Genomic DNA, 20707 nt, shown 5'->3' with positions numbered 1-20707 from the left:
AATACATAACAACATAATACTTTCAAATCAGGTTAGGTACGTACTAGCAAAAATTATATATATATACATATATATATATATATATATATATATATATATATATATATATATATATATGTGAGTTATAGAACCTGTCAAATGTTTATATTAAGGATGCTTCAATCAGCTGTTGTTGATGTTGGGAAGGTTAAGTGTTGGTCTCTAAGGCACTCAAGATAATCTCGTATTCTACATCTTTTTGCTGCTCTCCCTCTATCATTAACTTGTTTCTCCCTCATGGTTAGAGTCCTACACATATTTATCTGTGGCAATCAGTAAGAAAATCATACTGAAAAGTGAAATTATGTAATCATGTCCTAGTTTGTTTGCTGTTTTATTATTTTGGCGTTTGATTAGGTCATTTGATATTTTCCAGCAGCAGCAGATTAAAACTAGCTATGGTTATTGAATTATTTTTTCTATATTGGTAGTACAGTTTACAAAGAATAACAGCAGAAAAGCGTTATTAGGAACATTGTATTATTTTCTACAGAATCATGTAAGGCGGTAGTGGTGAAAATCAGGGAAACTCCCAGGTGATAAAACAACATTAAAAACTTGTAAAGGATTAATAGAACCTTTGAAAAATTCATCTCCCTTTCCCTTACATAGGAGATATATGGCGCCACCCCACCCCACAGGAAACAGCATTGCCATCTTTTGCGTCAGCGAGGTAACGCCAGGAAGACACAAAGAAATGCCACATCTGCTCACATCCATTTTTTTAGCTGTCATGTGTACTGCACCAAAACAGCTTCCTATCACAGTTAAGCTTCACAGACCTTTCCATGGTATATCTCTAACATTTCACACGCCATTGGTTCAGTCCACTGACAGCACGTCAACCCCTGTATAGCATATTGTTCCAGTTCACTCTATCCCGCTCACACTTTTCACCCTCCTGCATGTTCAGGCCCTTATCATTCAAAACCTTTTCACTTCAGTCTTCCATTTCTAATTTGGTGTCCCTGTTCTCCTTTTCCCCTCCACTTTTGTCCCAAACATCCACTTTGTCAACCATTTTTTGCTCATTTTCTCCATATGTCCAAACTATTTCACCACACCCTCTTCAGCTCTCTCAACCACACTTTTTTTTATTACCACACATCTCTTACTCATTTATTACTCAGTCAAACCACCTCACACCATATATTGCCCTCAACCATTTCATTTTCAACATATTCACCCTCCTCTTCACAGCCTTATGTATAGCCCATGCCTCACATCCATATGATATTGAAGGGACTACTACTATATGAAGTGAGAGGTCATGGACAGTGGATTGGTGAAGAGGGAAAAGATGTTGAAAGCATTACATGTGATGAGATGTGGCAAGGCAGCTAGAATGGATTACACTGCAGTTAAATCTAATAAGGAAGGGGGTAACTGTAGTGTTGATTCGTTTGTTAGGATTTTCAGTGTATGTAATGGCTCATGGTAAGGTGCTTGAGGATTGATAAAGTTGAAAGTGGTCTGTCTTATAGACTCTCTCAGGGTAACTTCAAAACTTGACCCTCTTGCCCTATGCCTCAGTGTAAGTCCACTTTCCCTCCTTTATAGGTATTGCTTTGGCTTTTGCTCTCGTGAGCAGGGTGCTTGCGTGCCCCTCCACTAGATAGGCCATGTAACACTCGGCAAGTCACTGCAACACTTGATTACTGTGTGGCCGTTGGCAGCTCGAGGGTGGGCTGGATTGATAACCGTTTCTTTCTTTATGCCTTAAAGGTTTGGAACTCTCTACCCTCTCATGTCTATCCCAGTAAGTATGACCTGGCTTATCTTAAAAGACATGTTTTTTGCTTCCTTCAAAATTCAGAAATACTTTCCCTTATAGTCCTCTGTATTTCAGTTAAGGGCTGGCCTTGATATGGACTTTTGTCCGTGAGTGGAACCTCCAATGTTAGAAAAAAGAAAAGCCTTGTGGAAGGACATGAATATATGGTTATCGAGAGTGTATGGCATGTGTGCATATTGGAAGAGAGGAGAATGAGTGGTTCCAGATGAAGGTAGATCTTTAACAGAGATGTGTGATGTCACCATGGCTCTGATTTGTTTAGGGATGGGTTGGTAATGAAGGTAAATGCAAGGGTCTTGGAGATAGGTGTGAGGATGCAGTCTGTAGGGGCAGAGGGCGGGACTGGGAAGTGTGTCACTTTTTGTTTTGACATATCACTGGTGACAGATTCAAGTGAGAAACTGCAAAAGTTGTTGAATGAGTTTGGTAGGGTGTGCAAAAGAAGAGGTTAAGAGTGGATGTGAATAAAATCGAAGATTATTAGGTTTAGCAGGGCAGAGGGACGGCCTAGTAGGGGTGTGAGTTTAAATGGAGAAAACATGGAGGAGGAGAAGTGATTTAGATACCTGGAAGTGGGCATGATAGTGAATGGAACTAAGAAAGTGGAAGGGAGTCATAAGGTGGATGAGGGGATGAAGGTTCTTGGAGCATTGAAGAATGTGTGGAAAGAGAGGTCATTATCAAGGAGGGTGTTAATGGGTATGTTTGAAAGTATAGTAGTCCAGACAGTTTAGTAGCGATGTGCTCTAGCATGTATGCATGGCATGGGTTATAGATAAGGATGTGTTGGAGGAGGGTAGATGTGTTAGAAATGAAATGTTTAAGGATAATGTGTGGTGTAAGGTGATTTGTGGTACCAGAAGGTTATGAGTAATAAGTTGTAATGACTGTTTTTCCCAGAATTGGAAAAGAATTTAGATAATATTTTCCTTGATGATTTTCCTTGTCCTTAATGAGTATATGTATTGAGATGTGGATTAAATTCCTTGTTTCATAATCATATTGTTCATTTCTTTTGTATGATTGTGAATGCTGTTTTCATATATTTCATGAAAATTTCTGTTCAAAGAAAAAATGTATGTGTACCAAGTAATATGATAAAATTGTCCAAAGGGTATATGCAAAAGAAAAAAGAATAGCAATGCTACTGCATGTAAACAGAAAATGTATGTCTTTGTGAAATGTGAAGAAAACTGCTGATTAAAGATGGTAAATAAACTTTTATTGACACACCTAAGAGAAGCCTCATGGAAGGACTGAGATAAGCTGCACAGATAAGGGAAGAACTTTATACTCCAGCCTTTATGATTATGGAAAGACTATTATAAAAATTCTCTCTCTCTCTCTCTCTCTCTCTCTCTCTCTCTCTCTCTCTCTCTCTCTCTCTCTCTCTCTAAGACAAATGCCGGAAAACTTGCTACTTACAGTGGAGGTAAATTGATAAATCTAGCGGTAGAATATAAATATGTTACAAGAGACTTGAGAAAATGAGATACATAGGGAAAATGAAGGCAACCTGCTAAGCTGTTGCTAGACGTGCTCCATGAGTGGAGAACCCAAATATAATGTTGTGCAAATGAGAAATGAATCTGCAATCAATGTTTCGTGATTTCAATCCAGGGTAAGTTAATTGGAATTAGGCTGTTCATATTAAGATAGCTGATAAAGAACTGTTTTGATGTATATAGCTTAATCAAGCCGCATGCTTTACTTTGGCGAGGGAATTTCTTGATATTTGTAGGCATATAGGTGAGAAAGAATGCTTCCCATGTGTTACCTGTGTTTCATAGAAGTTGACTGAGAGGAAAGGGAGCAGGTGGGTTGGAAGCACTCCTTTTCTTGTATGTCAGTTTATAAACGATGGAACACATCTAGAGAAGATCTCAAAGTTTCTTTGCTTTTTGACACCTGCTATTGAAGTACTCCTCACTCTCTCTTAGCTTGACTTTAGTATTTGAGGCTAAAGGTGTCCATGTTCTACTCCTTTTCTGTAATTTTACATAATCTTTCACCATAAAGGTCTAGTACCTGGTTAATGCACTCCATTTCCCAGTTTATGTTATCATATAGATTGTTAAATTCTGTGTACTTACTGTGACTGTATTTTCTCTGTAAATCTTGTTTCATCTCTGCATTTTGTTACTACCTTATTTATCACATAATCAGACTTGAGCATTAAATGATGACTTTTTCCAGATGGTGTTTCATATATAATATTCTCAATAACCATGTTACTGTACATAAAGATAAGATGTAGTAATTATGGTGTGTCAGTCTCTCTCATCCTAGCGTGTTCATTGACATGCTGGTTTAGGAAAATTTCATACATTCACTCTAAGTACTTTTGTACCCATGACTCTGTCACCATGAGAATCTGAACTTCCACAGTCTGTGTCTTTGTAATTGAAATTCATCACTATTGATAATTTACCATCCCTGAGCAGTACATATTTTGCTACTTAATATACCTTTCCTACTGTTACTCTTCCCATTATGTACTTTAAAGTCAGAATGGGCTGTCTTCTACTATTATGTGAAACTAGTTTTGCATATGTACAAGTGTGATTGATTACCTGTTTGTAATTACATTATTATACTGTATGGGAAGGGAATTTTATGCTCATAGGGTCCTATCTCTTGAACAATCTCTATCATACAAATTTTAAAATTTCTGTATGCTTTCCACGTGAACCATATTCTTAGGAATTTCATTCCATTTATCTACCTCTCTTAGTATAAGAGTACTTCATCTTTTTTATATTTCCTGCATAATTTCATGTTATGTCTCAAGGTTGCTTTATCTCTGTGTCTTTTGAAGAACTGCTCACTGACAGCATGACTGATGTTTTCAAAATTTAAAGGTTGTGATCAAGTCACCCCTCACTCTGCTGTCTTCTAAGATGGGCAAATGGAAGTTAGCTCCTTTAATTCTTTTTCCTCTCTGGACCTTCTCTGTTAACTGTGTAATTACCTGTTTAACAGTATGAGAAGAGAGTTCTACATTCTTGGGTCCGAATCTCCTGAACTTTCTTCACCATCAAGTAGCCTTTTAAACCTTTATAAACTGCCAGCATTCACTGCCTCTGATTAGTTTATTCCAACAGTCAACCAACTGAACACTACACCACTACTTCTTAACATCTTTTCTAACAAGATTATCATCTTACTATTTGTTATGGCTTCTGGTGCTGTATCTCTTGAAGAATCATTCCCTGTCAATATCATCCAGCTGACATCGAAACTAGAAGACTGTTATGTCTCTCCTCTCCTCCATGGTGGTTAGCTTTGTATCCCTCAGCCTCTCATTGTAGCTCATTTCTCTTTATTGTGGTACCATCTTATGTGCTTTTTTGTGCACCTTCTCAATCAGATCTTTGTGCTTCTCTAGGTGTAGCGACCAGTCTTTTGAAGTATCATCTATTTTTGGTCTGATATATGAAATGAATAGTTTTATGAACATGCCCAAATATTTGAATGTGATTCTTATATTTCCCAATGGACAATTTACCACTTCATAAATCTTGTAATGTGTAGCTCAGCCGATAAATTTAAATTAGGCACCGTGTCAACCTGTTCACCTCTTTCTTATGTAAGTTCCTGTAATTTATTTCCCACTTGGTAATGATAACACCAAGGCCTTTCACTTTGTCTCATCCTGATCACCTTGCACTTACTTGGATTGAATCGCATTCTCCGTTTATCTAACTTTTGATTTCCCTCAAGATCTTGGCATTGTTTGCAAACATTGTTTAGTTACAATTCCAGTCCATCAAACAAGTAATTTATTATCATTGAGAATACCAGTGGACCGAAGAATGATCCCTGGAGCATGCCACTTGTAACCCCAGCCCATTTCAAGGATGCACTTCTTACCTGTCTCTTTTGCTCTTTTACTATAAGGTTGTCTTCTATCCAATGAAGGAGCCCACTTATTCCTTCCTGTGGAGTTAGCTTTTTAATCAACCTCAGTAAAGGAACTGTGTCAAAGGCTTTCTAGCAGTCCAAGAACAGTCTACCCATCACTCTCTTTGATCCATGATGGAGCTTACCCTGCCAAAGAAGACTAGAAGAATGGTTATTCATTGCCCCCTTTCCCAAGGACCATGTTGTCTCCCATTAGAAAGTTTTCCTTTGCAAGTAGTCATTCTGATTATTTTTTTTTCAGTACTTTACTATGCAGTTTTTAGATTCCCCTTCATAAATAAAAATACATTTACCCTTTTTCACACCTTTGGAATTACACATTCACTATTGACAATACTTCAAATGGTCTAGCAAGTGCCTTCATACATTCTACAGCATGTATGGGGAGACATTATCATTGGTTCTGACGTAGTAGTCTGATTATGTCATTCTTGTCAATTTCTATATATTTCAAGACATCATTCCCCTCCAATCTTGGTAATGCTGTTGCACTAATGTCCTCCATGGTGAAAATGGTTTTGAACTGATCATTCATCTCCTAACATATTTTCTCATCATTCTAAAGAATTCTTCTTTCTGAATCCCTTATCCTGATTAGTTGCTCTTTCATGGAGAATTTGTTCCTGATGAACTTACATAAAAGTTTTGGACCGTCTGTAGCTTTTTCCACAATCCTTTTTTCAAAATCTCTTCTCCTTTCTTGATTAGCAATACTCATTTCTTAGCCTCGTGTATCTTTCATATGCTAGCTGGCTGCAGTCTTTTATGTCTCTGTATCCACTCTGATCTCCCCCTTGCATCCTCCACCACCACATATTTATATTTATGTTTGTCACTGTGGAAATATTTAACCTTTGTCCTCACCTGTAGAGGTTGCAGTGAGGATGAGGGGAGTAGTTGGGATGTCGTCATGATGATCTATGCATTGAAAATGAGTGTGTAGTGAAGAAAAGTATTGTGAGCCCGAAATTATCCTATCTAGGTTCAGAGCCAGCCATTGATTGGCCTTTAACCAAGCCAGGGGAAAATAAGGATGCAGTATTGTGAATTTGAGTGTAGTAAGGGAGAGAATTTTGAACCAAGCTTAATGAAGAGAAGGATATTGTAAAGATGTGGTGTAGTAAAGGTAGGATATAGTGAAGATAAGGGGCTAATGAAGATGAATGTGATGTGATGATAAGAGTGTAATCAAAATTATTTTCAGGTGAACATAAGGGTGCAGTGATGAGAGTGTACTGAAGAGGTGGGTTAGGTGAAGATAAAGGCGTAGTGAAAATGTAAGTTAGTGAAGATGTGGGTTTAGTGAAGATATCCATTTTCACCTTAACACCAAAATCATCCAAGCAGAGTTCAAGGCCAGCTACATGCAGTCTGGAAAACCTAGTAATTAAAAGTATATGTAAGAGAAAATAGTTTATATTGCCAGAAAGTGTAAAACTGACATGTTTATGAATATTTATAGTGATGATCAATCAATGTGCTTTTTCTAATAGTGATGTTGGTATAAGATGTACTATTTGATGTAATTGATATTGTAGAGCAATCATTTACAAACAAAAGCATGTGAAGAAATAATTTTAGGCCAAAATATTTTGAAGTGATGATTATTGCAAAAATTTATGTGCTTATGGTAGTGATATCTTATCAATAATGATGTTTTTGGTATAAGATTTACTGTTGTGTGTATATTGTTACAGAGCAATCATATATGAACAGAAGTGTGTAAAGGAAAATATAAGACCAAAAACATCACAAATTTATAATTATAGTAAACATTTATGTATTTGCTCCTGTGGTGATGTTGGTGAGATTTACTCTTTATTTTATACAGCCATACAGAAAAGTAAGCTACAAACAAAAGTATTCAAAAGAGGATGTAAGATCAAAAACAGTCACAAAATGATGATTATTGTAAACACTACCTTGCTGGTGGAAACCTCATCAAACTTGTTGTATTGGTGATGTTGACTTAAGATTTACTGTTTGATATTTATTAGAAACCAATTATATTTACACAAAAGCATTAAAAGAAATGAAAACAAAAAATAGTCACATTAATCATTGTGTGAGCATTTGTACATGGTTGACTAATAGCTGTATATACCTCATTTGCCTTGAGTATTAGGAGGGCTCACTCCTTTGTGTGAAAGTGTGTTAGTTCAGTACGTACCATCTTTCTCAGTGCCTGCATCTGAGTAAATTACAAAAGAGCACCATGTGAGGTGACTGATTATACTGGCTATTTCCTCAAGGAAACAGGTGTTTTGTCATCATTTTGGTTTGATGAGGTCCCAGTATTCACTGCACTCAGTTTAGAATTTAATTTTACAATAGAGACATTAATTGGATGTGTTGCCAGGAAAATGTATCCTCTCTTCAAGATGGTCTTATATTTTAGAACAGTCTCATATAATGCATTTATGCAATAGCAACATGCTAACTTCATTTTTTTCTATAATTGCTCTCTTTTGAAGCCATTTTGGACAAAGAAAACAGATTTGTCATTTCTGCTGTAGTTGCAATGCTGTGACCCCCACTTGGAAGAGATCCCTCATAAGATACCTGAAAGAATAATGCAGAAGAATGGTATTAACTGTCAGTAGCCTTATAGTGTTATGTGTTATAAATGATGCATGAAAAGCTTCTTAAGGAAACAGATGAGTAGCATTTTGTTTTTGCAGGAAGTTTATTGTGTGGGTGTGTTTGGCAACATTCACTGCTCTGCTGGCTCTCCGCTTTGACAATGAGTTGGACTGGAGTTTCTGGGTTGTGTTCTCACCAATATGGGTCTGGAAGGCTCTGGTAGTGGTGGGCGCACTCATCGGCAACATTGTATGGTGGAAGAACCCTCACTACAGGTGCCCATGCATACCTTATAGAATATGTGCAGCATGTCAGAAACTGATTTTAGCATTCATATTTTATCTTATTATTATACTTGATCGACCCTTCCTGTGAAAGCAAGGTGGCACAAGGAGACAGATGAAAAAAGACCCATCCACTCACAATTCACGTATAATCACATACATGGATATCTATAGATGCATACAGGTACGCACCAATTTTCCGGCACTCTTGGTTCCAAAGCCTTGTTGGATTAACCATTTTGCCGGACCATCCATGGTCACGTAATAATAATTTATCAACACACCTCTAACCCACTAATTAAACATATTCCATGTGTCTAAAGTATACCATGGACTGCTGGAAATTTAAATTTAACAAATATTAAACGCTTGTCCTTAGATTCTTTGAATTCTGTGGAGTCTTCTTCATCTTCTGTTGTTAGTGATTTCTTAGGTTGCATCACCAGAATAATGGAATTTCATGTGCATTATACACCTACTTAGGACTGAAGTGCTTATCAGCTACGAGTTTTGCAAATTCGTCCACATACTCAGCAGTTCCTTTGTGGTTTGCAGACAGCATTTCTTTATACACTTTATTCATGGGAATTCCATGATGCTTCTTAAATCCCTGAAGCCATCCTTCACTATAGACACGCTCATGTAATTTAAGTTCTTTATGGAACAAGTTATCCTAGTCCATTATCATGCTACCTGACAAGTCTACTCCATCAATCCGACACTGTTGAAACCATTCCACAATCACTTCATTGTTCTCAGTACTCTTACCATCTTTCATAGTTTTTCTAATCGTTATATGCTTCTTGGAATCGCTGTCTGCATAGAATTTCAATATTTTCTCCCTTTGCTTCTTTATATCATAAAGAGTTGATGAACCAGTACTGTAGATGTCACACAGCTTATGCACCGAAACACCAACGTCCAATTTTTTCAACAGTTCTACTTTATCTTGGACGATATGGACTGGTGTTTATGTTTGACACCATGACTGACATTCTCACATGTCTTAGAAGCCTTAGCTAGGATTAAATTTCAGAAAAATAAGCTGAGAATCTCAGAATTACGTTATCACCATCAACAAGTGCAGTGTAAAGAATGTGAATAAGCACGCCTGACACACAATGCCATCTGTGGCCACCCAGTAAACTAGTCTCGTGGCCGCGGTAATTTAAAGTTCCTGCACATAACTTTGTCCAGAGTAAAGTAGGTGCTGAAGCATCAGTTGCCAGAAAATATATATATATATATATATATATATATATATATATATATATATATATATATATATATATATATATATATATTTTTTTTTTTTTTTTTTTTCGCCGCTGTCTCCCGCGTTTGCGAGGTAGCACAAGGAAACAGACGAAAGAAATGGCCGAACCCACCCCCATACACATGTATATACATACGTCCACACACGCAAATATACATACCTACACAGCTTTCCATGGTTTACCCCAGACGCTTCACATGCCTTGATTCAATCCACTGACAGCACGTCAACCCCGGTATACCACATCGCTCCAATTCACTCTATTCCTTGCCCTCCTTTCACCTTCCTGCATGTTCAGGCCCCGATCACACAAAATCTTTTTCACTCCATCTTTCCACCTCCAATTTGGTCTCCCTCTTCTCCTTGTTCCCTCCACCTCCGACACATATATCCTCTTGGTCAATCTTTCCTCACTCATTCTCTCCATGTGCCCAAACCATTTCAAAACACCCTCTTCTGCTCTCTCAACCACGCTCTTTTTATTTCCACACATCTCTCTTACCCTTACGTTACTTACTCGATCAAACCACCTCACACCACACATTGTCCTCAAACATCTCATTTCCAGCTTATCCATCCTCCTGCGCACAACTCTATCCATAGCCCATGCCTCGCAACCATACAACATTGTTGGAACCACTATTCCTTCAAACATACCCATTTTTGCTTTCCAAGATAATGTTCTCGACTTCCACACATTCTTCAAGGCTCCCAGAATTTTCGCCCCCTCCCCCACCCTATGATCCACTTCCGCTTCCATGGTTCCATCCGCTGCCAGATCCACTCCCAGATATCTAAAACACTTCACTTCCTCCAGTTTTTCTCCATTCAAACTCACCTCCCAATTGACTTGACCCTCAACCCTACTGTACCTAATAACCTTGCTCTTATTCACATTTACTCTTAACTTTCTTCTTTCACACACTTTACCAAACTCAGTCACCAGCTCCTGCAGTTTCTCACATGAATGAGCCACCAGCGCTGTATCATCAGCGAACAACAACTGACTCACTTCCCAAGCTCTCTCATCCCCAACAGACTTCATACTTGCCCCTCTTTCCAAAACCCTTGCATTCACCTCCCTAACAACCCCATCCATAAACAAATTAAACAACCATGGAGACATCACACACCCCTGCCGCAAACCTACATTCACTGAGAACCAATCACTTTCCTCTCTTCCTACATGTATACATGCCTCACATCCTCGATAAAAACTTTTCACTGCTTCTAACAACTTGCCTCCCACACCATATATTCTTAGTACCTTCCACAGAGCTTCTCTATCAACTCTATCATATGTCTTCTCCAGATCCATAAATGCTACATACAAATCCATTTGCTTTTCTAAGTATTTCTCACATACATTCTTCAAAGCAAACACCTGATCCACACATTCTCTACCACTTCTGAAACCACACTGCTCTTCCCCAATCTGATGCTCTGTACATGCCTTCACCCTCTCAATCAATACCCTCCCATATAATTTACCAGGAATACCCAACAAACTTATACCTCTGTAATTTGAGCACTCACTCTTATCCCCTTTGCCTTTGTACAATGGCACTATGCACGCAGTCCGCCAATCCTCATGCACCTCACCATGAATCATACATACATTAAATAACCTTACCAACCAGTCAACAATACAGTCACCCCTTTTTTAATAAATTCCACTGCAATACCAGCCAAACCTGCTGCCTTGCCGGCTTTCATCTTCCGCAAAGCTTTTACTACCTCTTCTCTGTTTACCAAATCATTTTCCCTAACCCTCTCACTTTGCACACAACCTCGACCAAAACACCCTATATCTGCCACTCTATCATCAAACACATTCAACAAACTTTCAAAATACTCACTCCATCTCCTTCTCACATCACCACTACTTGTTATCACCTCCCCATTAGCCCCCTTCACTGAAGTTCCCATTTGCTCCCTTGTCTTACGCACTTTATTTACCTCCTTCCAGAACATCTTTTTATTCTCCCTAAAATTTAATGATACTCTCTCACCCCAACTCTCATTTGCCCTCTTTTTCACCTCTTGCACCTTTCTCTTGACCTCCTGTCTCTTTCTTTTATACATCTCTCACTCATTTGCATTTTTCCCTGCAAAAATTGCCCAAATGCCTCTCTCTTCTCTTTCACTAATTATCTTACTTCATCCCACCACTCACTACCCTTTCTAATCAACCCACCTCCCACGCTTCTCATGCCACAAGCATCTTTTGCGCAAGCCATCACTGCTTCCCTAAATACATCCCATTCCTCCCCCACTCCCCTTACCTCCTTTGTTCTCACCTTTTTCCATTCTGTACTCAGTCTCTCCTGGTACTTCCTCACACAAGTCTCCTTCCCAAGCTCACTTACTCTCACCACCCTCTTCACCCCAACATTCTCTCTTCTTTTCTGAAAACCCCTACAAATCTTTACCTTCACCTCCACAAGATAATGATCAGACATCCCTCCAGTTGCACCTCTCAGCACATTAACATCCAAAAGTCTCTCTCGCACACCTGTCAATTAACACGTAATCCAATAACGCTCTCTGGCCATCTCTCCTACTTACATACGTATACTTATGTATATCTCGCTTTTTAAACCAGGTATTCTCACCATTCCTTTTTCAGCACATAAATCTACAAGCTCTTCACCATTTCCATTTGCAACACTGAACACCCCATGAATCAGTACACATGCCTTACATCCTCAATAAAAACTTTTCACTGCTTCTAACAACTTGTCTCCCACACCATATATTCTTAATACCTTCCACAGAGCATCTCTATCAACTCTATCACATGCCTTCTCCAGATCCATAAATGCTACATACAAATCCATTTGCTTTTCTAAGTATTTCTCACATACATTCTTCAAAGCAAACACCTGATCCACACATCCTCTACCACTTCTGAAACCACACTGCTCTTCCCCAATCTGATGCTCTGTACATGCCTTCACCCTCTCAATCAATACCCTCCCATATAATTTCCCAGGAATACTCAACAAACTTATACCTCTGTAATTTGATATATATATATATATATATATATATATATATATATATATATATATATATATATATATGGGGAGGTGATAACAAGTAGTGGTGATGTGAGAAGGAGATGGAGTGAGTATTTATGAAGGTTTGTTGAATGTGTTTGATGATAGAGTGGCAGATATAGGGTGTTTTGGTCGAGGTGGTGTGCAAAGTGAGAGGGTTAGTGAAAATGATTTGGTAAACAGAGAAGAGGTAGTAAAAGCTTTGTGGAAGATGAAAGCCGGCAAGGCAGCAGGTTTGGATGGTATTGCAGTGGAATTTATTAAAAAAGGGGGTGACTGTATTGTTGACAGGTTGGTAAGGTTATTTAATGTATGTATGACTCATGGTAAGGTGCCTGAGGATTGGTGGAATGCGTGCATAGTGCCATTGTACAAAGGCAAAGGGGATAAGAGTGAGTGCTCAAATTACAGAGGTATAAGTTTGTTGAGTATTCCTGGTAAATTATATGGGAGGGTATTGATTGAGAGGGTGAAGGCATGTACAGAGCATCAGATTGGGGAAGAGCAGTGTGGTTTCAGAAGTGGTAGAGGATGTGTGGATCAGGTGTTTGCTTTAAAGAATGTATGTGAGAAATACTTAGAAAAGCAAATGGATTTGTATGTAGCATTTATGGATCTGGAGAAGGTTGATAGAGATGCTCTGTGGAAGGTTTTAAGAATATATGGTGTTGGAGGCAAGTTGTTAGAAGCAGTGAAGTTTTTATCGAGGATGTAAGGCATGTGTACGTGTAGGAAGAGAGGAAAGTGATTAGTTCTTAGTGAATGTAGGTTTGTGGCAGGGCTTTGTGATGTCTCCATGGTTGTTTAATTTGTTTATGGATGGGGTTGTTAGGGAGGTGAATGCAAGAGTTTTGGAAAGAGGGGCAAGTATGAAGTCTGTTGTGGATGAGAGAGCTTGGGAAGTGAGTCAGTTGTTGTTCGCTGATGATACAGCGCTGGTGGCTGATTCATGTGAGAAACTGCAGAAGCTGGTGACTGAGTTCGGTAAAGTGTGTGAAAGAAGAAAGTTAAGAGTAAATGTGAATAAGAGCAAGGTTATTAGGTACAGTAGGGTTGAGGGTCAAGTCAATTGGGATGTAAGTTTGAATGGAGAAAAACTGGAGGAAGTAAAGTGTTTTAGATATCTGGGAGTGGATCTGGCAGCAGATGGAACCATGGAAGCGGAAGTGAATCATAGGGTGGGGGAGGTGGCGAAAATTCTGGGAGCTTTGAAGAATGTGTGGAAGTCGAGAACATTATCTCGGAAAGCAAAAATGGGTATGTTTGAAGGAATAGTGGTTCCAACAATGTTGTATGGTTGCGAGGCGTGGGCTATGGATAGAGTTGTGCGCAGGAGGGTGGATGTGCTGGAAATGAGGTGTTTGAGGACAATATGTGGTGTGAGGTGGTTTGGTCGAGTAAGTAATGTAAGGGTAAGAGAGATGTGTGGAAATAAAAAGAGTGTGGTTGAGAGAGCAGAAGAGGGTGTTTTGAAATGGTTTGGTCACATGGAGAGAATGAGTGAGGAAAGATTGACCAAGAGGATATATGTGTCAGAGGTGGAGGGAACGAGAAGTGGGAGACCAAATTGGAGGTGGAAAGATGGAGTGAAGTCTGTTGTGGATGAGAGAGAGCTTGGTAAGTGAGTCAGTTGTTGTTCGCTGATGATACAGCGCTGGTGGCTGATTCATGTGAGAAACTGCATAAGCTGGTGACTGAGTTTGGTAAAGTGTGTGAAAGAAGAAAGTTAAGAGTAAATGTGAATAAGAGCAAGGTTATTAGGTACGGTAGGGTTGAGGGTCAAGTCAATTGGGAGGTAAGTTTGAATGGAGAAAAACTGGAGGAAGTAAAGTGTTTTAGATATATGGGAGTGGATCTGGCAGCGGATGGAACCATGGAAGCGGAAGTGGATCATAGGGCGGGGGAGGGGGCGAAAATCCTGGGAGCCTTGAAGAATGTGTGGAAGTCGAGAACATTATCTGGGAAAGCGAAAATGGGTATGTTTGAAGGAATAGTGGTTCCAACAATGTTGTATGGTTGCGAGGCGTGGGCTATGGATAGAGTTGTGCGCAGGAGGGTGGATGTGCTTGAAATGAGATGTTTGAGGACAATGTGTGGAGTGAGGTGGTTTGATCGAGTAAGTAACGTAAGGGTAAGAGAGATGTGTGGAAATAAAAAGAGCGTGGTTGAGAGAGCAGAAGAGGGTGTTTTGAAATGGTTTGGGCACATGGAGAGAATGAGTGAGGAAAGATTGACCAAGAGGATATATGTGTCGGAAGTGGAGGGAACGAGGAGAAGTGGGAGACCAAATTGGAGGTGGAAAGATGGAGTGAAAAAGATTTTGAGTGATCGGGGCCTGAACATGCAGGAGGGTGAAAGGAGGGCAAGGAATAGAGTGAATTGGATCGATGTGATATACCGGGGTTGACGTGCTGTCAGTGGATTGAATCAGGACATGTGAAGCGTCTGGGGTAAACCATGGAAAGCTGTGTAGGTATGTATATTTGCGTGTGTGGACGTGTATGTATATACATGTGTATGGGGGTGGGTTGGGCCATTTCTTTCATCTGTTTCCTTGCGCTACCTCGCAAACGCGGGAGACAGCGACAAAGCAAAAAAAAAAATATTTTTTTTTTTTATATATATATATATATATATATATATATATATATATATATATATATTGAGTAAGTAATGAAAGGGTAAGAGAGATGTGTGGTAATAAAAAGAGTGTGGTTGAGAGAGCAGAAGAGGGTGTTTTGAAATGGTTTGGTCACATGGAGAGAATGAGCGAGGAAAGATCGACAAAGAGGATATATTTGTCAGAGGTGGAGGGAACAAGGAGAAGTGGGAGACCAAAGTGGAGGTGGAAAGATGGAGTGGAAAAGATTTTGAGTGATTGGGGTCTGAACATGCAGGAGGGTGAAAGGCGTGCAAGGAATAGAGTGAATTGGAGTGATGTGATATACTGGGGTTGACATGCTGGCAGTGGAATGAACCAGGGCATGTGACGTGTCTGGGGTAAACCATGGAAAGGTCCGTGGGGCCTGGATGTGGAAAGGGAGCTGTGGTTTTGGTGCAATATACATGATAACTAGAGACTGAATGTGAACGAATGTGGCCTTTGTTGTCTATTCCTAGCGCTGCCTCACGCACATGCAGGGGGAGGGGGTTGTCATTTTATGTGTGGTGGGATGGCGATGGGAATGAATAAGGGCAGAGAGTGTGAATGATGTACATGTGTATATATGTATATGTCTGTGTGTGTATATATATGTATACGTCGAGATGTATAGATATGTGTATGTGCGTGTGTGGACGTGTATGTATATACATGTGTGTGTGGGTGGGTTGGGCCATTTTTTCGTCTGTTTCCTCACGCTACCTTGCTAACGCAGGAGACAGTGACAAAGTATAAAAAAAAAAAAAAAAAAAAAAAAAAAAAATATATATATATATATATATATATATATATATATATATATATATATATATATATATATATATAATATGTGATTTCACCAGATTGGAAGGTCAATCATACATTCAGTATCGGGCACTTCTTATCTCCCTTGGCCTCCACCTGTTCTTGCTCATGTTTGAGGTGCTGGCAGCAGACAACCTGGAGAACAAACGTCATGCTTGGGTCTCTGTGTTTGCTCCACTTATCCTCATCTCAATCGTGTCCATTGCAGCATGTATTTGGGCTGTGAAACATGATCGTTCTTTTGAGGTAAGTATGTGTTTATATTGATGCCATCTCATTTTTGAGTTCACACTGAATTTTGGTAATTATTAGATGCAGTACTAAAATGGCTTTATTTTTACCAGGATGAATAGATCATCAAAATTTTTGTGCCTGAGCTTGGAATTCATAAGTATTTAAGAACTAGATGGTATTGTTTTCTCTTCTCAATGGTGTGGCTCATGAGCTTGAAAGAATCTCCAGGATCTTCTCTTGGAAAATCATGGTGAAGACCTTCCAACCCTGTGTTTCTGACTTGGGGACACTTGATTTTCCCACCCTTTGCTGTCCACTCAGCCATAGTAGCTGCTCCTTACTCATTTGGGCCTGCTTTTAGTCCGTGAGAGACTGCCACATAGGTGATCTTATCAGTTTACTCATCATAGCCTACCAAAACTCAAAATTCTCATATCTTGAATGTTGCTCAAATGTCTCCTATCAGACTGTCTTTTTCCCTCTTGTATATAAGTATCCTTTTTATTCGGTATGTGTATGTATATATAAATATTATTATTATTATTATTATTATTATTATTATTATTATTATTATTATTATTATTATACTTAACCACTGTTTCCCACATCAGTGAGGTAGTGTAAGGAAACAGACGAAGAATGGCCCAACCACTCACATACACATGTGTATACATAAATGCCCATACATGCACATATGCATACATATATATAGACACGCATTTATACACACACACACACACACACACACACACACACACACACACATATATATTTATTTATTTATTTATTTATGGAGAGAATAAGTGAGGAAAGATTGACCAAGAGGATATATGTGTCGGAGGTGGAGGGAACGAGGAGAAGTGGGAGACCAAATTGGAGGTAGAAAGATGGAGTGAAAAAGATATTGTGTGATCGGGGCCTGAACATGCAGGAGGGTGAAAGGCGCGCAAGGAATAGAGTGAATTGGATCGATGTGGTATACCGGTGTTGACGTGCTGTCAGTGGATTGAATCAGGGCATGTGAAGCGTCTGGGGTAAACCATGGAAAGTTGTGTGGGGCCTGGATGTGGAAAGGGAGCTGTGGTTTCGGGCATTATTGCGTGACAGCTGGAGACTGAATGTGAACGAATGGGGCCTTTGTTGTCTTTTCCTAGTGCTACCTCGCACACATGAGGGGGGAGGGGGATGGTATTCCATGTGTGGCGAGGTGGCGATGGGAATGAATAGGGGCAGACAGTGTGAATTGTGTGCATGGGTATATATGTATGTGTCTGTGTGTGTATATATATGTGTACATTGAGATGTATAGGTATGTATATTTGCATGTGTGTGTGCACATTGTGTATGGGGGTGGGTTGTGCCATTTCTTTCGTCTGTTTCCTTGCACTACCTTGCAAACGCGGAAGACAGCGACAAAGCAAAAAAATGCTATTTTGCTTTGTCGCTGTCTCCCGTGTTAGCGAGGTAGCACAAGGAAACAGATGAAAGAATGGCCCAACCCGCCCACATACACATGTATATACATACATGTCCACACACGCAAATATACATACCTATACATCTCAATGTACACATATATATACACACACAGACATATACATATATACACATGTACATGATTCATAGTCTGCCTTTATTTGTTCCCATCGCCACCTCGCCACACATGGAATAACAACCCCCTCCCCCATCATGTGCGCGAGGTAGCGCTAGGAAAAGACACCAAAGGCCCCATTCGTTCACACTCAGTCTCTAGCTGTCATGTAATAATGCACCAAAACCACAGCTCCCTTTCCACATCCAGGCCCCACACAACTTTCCATGGTTTACCCCGGACGCTTCACATGCCCTGGTTCAATCCATTGACAGCATGTCGACCCCGGTATACCACATCGTTCCAATTCACTCTATTCCTTGCACGCCTTTCACCCTCCTGCATGTTCAGGCCCCGATCACTCAAAATTATTTTCACTCCATCTTTCCACCTCCAATTTGGTCTCCCACTTCTCCTCGTTCCCTCCACCTCTGAAACATATATCCTCTTGGTCAATCTTTCCTCACTCATTCTCTCCATGTGACCAAACCATTTCAAAACACCCTCTTTTGCTCTCTCAACCGCACTCTTTTTATTTCCACACATCTCTCTTACCCTTACATTACTTACTCGATCAAACCACCTCACACCACATATTGTCCTCAAACATCTCATTTCCAGCACATCCACCCTCCTGCGCACAACTCTATCCATAGCCCACGCCTCGCAACCATACAACATTGTTGGAACCACTATTCCTTCAAACATACCCATTTTTGCTTTCAGAGATAATGTTCTCGACTTCCAAACATTTTTCAAGGCTCCCAGAATTTTCGTCCCCTCCCCCACCCTAAGATTCACTTCCGCTTCCATGGTTCCATCCGCTGCCAGATCCACTCCCAGATATCTAAAACACTTCACTTCCTCCAGTTTATCTCCATTCAAACTCACCTCCCAATTGACTTGACCCTCAACCCTACTGTACCTAATAACCTTGCTCTTATTCGCGTTTACTCTTAACTTTCTTCTTTCACACACTTTACCAAACTCCGTCACCAGCTTATGCAGTTTCTTACATGAATCAGCCACCAGCGCTGTATCATCAGCGAACAACAACTGACTCACTTCCCAAGCTCTCTCATCCACAACAGACTGCATACTTGCCCCTCTTTCCAAAACTCTTGCATTCACCTCCCTAACAACCCCATCCATAAACAAATTAAACAACCATGGAGACATCACACACCCCTGCCGCAAACCTACATTCACTGAGAACCAATCACTTTCCTCTCTTCCTACATGTACACATGCCTTACATCCTCGATAAAAACTTTTCACTGCTCCTAACAACTTGCCTCCCACACCATATATTCTTAAAACCTTCTACAGAGCATCTCTATCTATCATATGCCTTCTCCAGGTCCATAAATGCTACATACAAATCCATTTATTTTTCTGACATACATTCTTCAAAGCAAACACCTGATCCACACATCCTCTACCACTTCTGAAACCACACTGCTCTTCCCCAATCTGATGCTCTGTACATGCCTTCACCCTCTCAATCAATACCCTCCCATATAATTTACTAGGAATACTCAACAAACTTATACCTCTGTAATTTGAGCACTCACTCTTATCCCCTTTGCCTTTGTACAATGGCACTTTGCAGGCATTCTGCCAATCCTCATGCACCTCACCATGAATCATACATACATTAAATAACCTTACCAACCAGTCAACAATACAGTCACCCCCTTTTTTTAATAAATTCCACTGCAATACCATCCAATACTTGCTGCATTCATCCATTCCTGTCACTATCCTGCTACGCAAGGGAATACCCCCCATTAACCACACTCACTCAGCTGCTCCCAAAACACTTGCCTCTCATGATCTTTCTTCTCATGCCCAGGTGCAAAGGCTCCAATAATCACCCATCTCTCTCCATCCACATTCAGTTTTACCCATATCATTCTAGAATTTACTTTCTTACACTCTGTCACATACTTCCACCACTCCTGTTTCAGGAGTAGTGCTACTCCTTCCCTTGCTCTTGTCCTCTCACCAACCCCTGACTTTACTCCCAAAACATTTCCAAACCACTCTTCCCCTTTACCCTTGAGCTTTGTTTCACTCAGAGCCAAAACATTCAGGTTCCTTTCCTCAAACATACTACCTATCTCCTTTTTTCTCATCTTGGTTACATCTACACACATTTAGACACCTCAATCTGAGCCTTTGAGGAGGATGAGCACTCCCTGTGTGACTCCTTCTTCTGTTTCCCCTTTTAGAAAGTTTGAAATACAAGGAGGGGAGGGCTTCTAGCCCCCCCGCTCCCGTCCCCTTTAGTCGCCTTCTACGACACGTGGGGAATGCTTGGGAAGTATTCTTTCTCCCCTATCTCCCCTATACATGTATATATAAGGGTAATGGTGAAGAGCTTCTAGATTTATGTGCTGAAAAAGGACTGGTGATTGGGAATACCTGGTTTAAAAAGAGAGATATACATA

At 39.9% G+C, this 20707-nt stretch overlaps 1 protein-coding gene across 14 annotated transcripts in view; it reads left to right on the top strand.

The window, feature by feature from the left end:
* The first annotated feature begins 176 nt into the window (after positions 1-176).
* The window catches only part of LOC139756234 (transmembrane protein 185A-like), a 59648-nt gene continuing 39117 nt past the window's right edge, over positions 177-20707 (top strand). For 2 of the 14 annotated variants that reach the window (XM_071675407.1, XM_071675408.1), the window contains exons 1-3: positions 177-3455; positions 8440-8616; positions 16468-16675. In XM_071675407.1, coding sequence (XP_071531508.1) covers positions 3418-3455; positions 8440-8616; positions 16468-16675 — 423 coding nt within the window. In that variant the 5' untranslated portion in view covers positions 177-3417. Of the gene's footprint in view, positions 3456-6962; positions 7158-8439; positions 8617-16467; positions 16676-20707 lie in introns of all 14 variants that reach the window. The other 12 variants (XM_071675402.1, XM_071675399.1, XM_071675397.1 and 9 more) reach the window with 12 other exon arrangements.

Source organism: Panulirus ornatus, chromosome 21 (genome assembly GCF_036320965.1).
Source record: "Panulirus ornatus isolate Po-2019 chromosome 21, ASM3632096v1, whole genome shotgun sequence".
NCBI lineage: Eukaryota > Metazoa > Arthropoda > Malacostraca > Decapoda > Palinuridae > Panulirus > Panulirus ornatus.
This window is presented reverse-complemented; position numbering and strand designations above follow the sequence as displayed.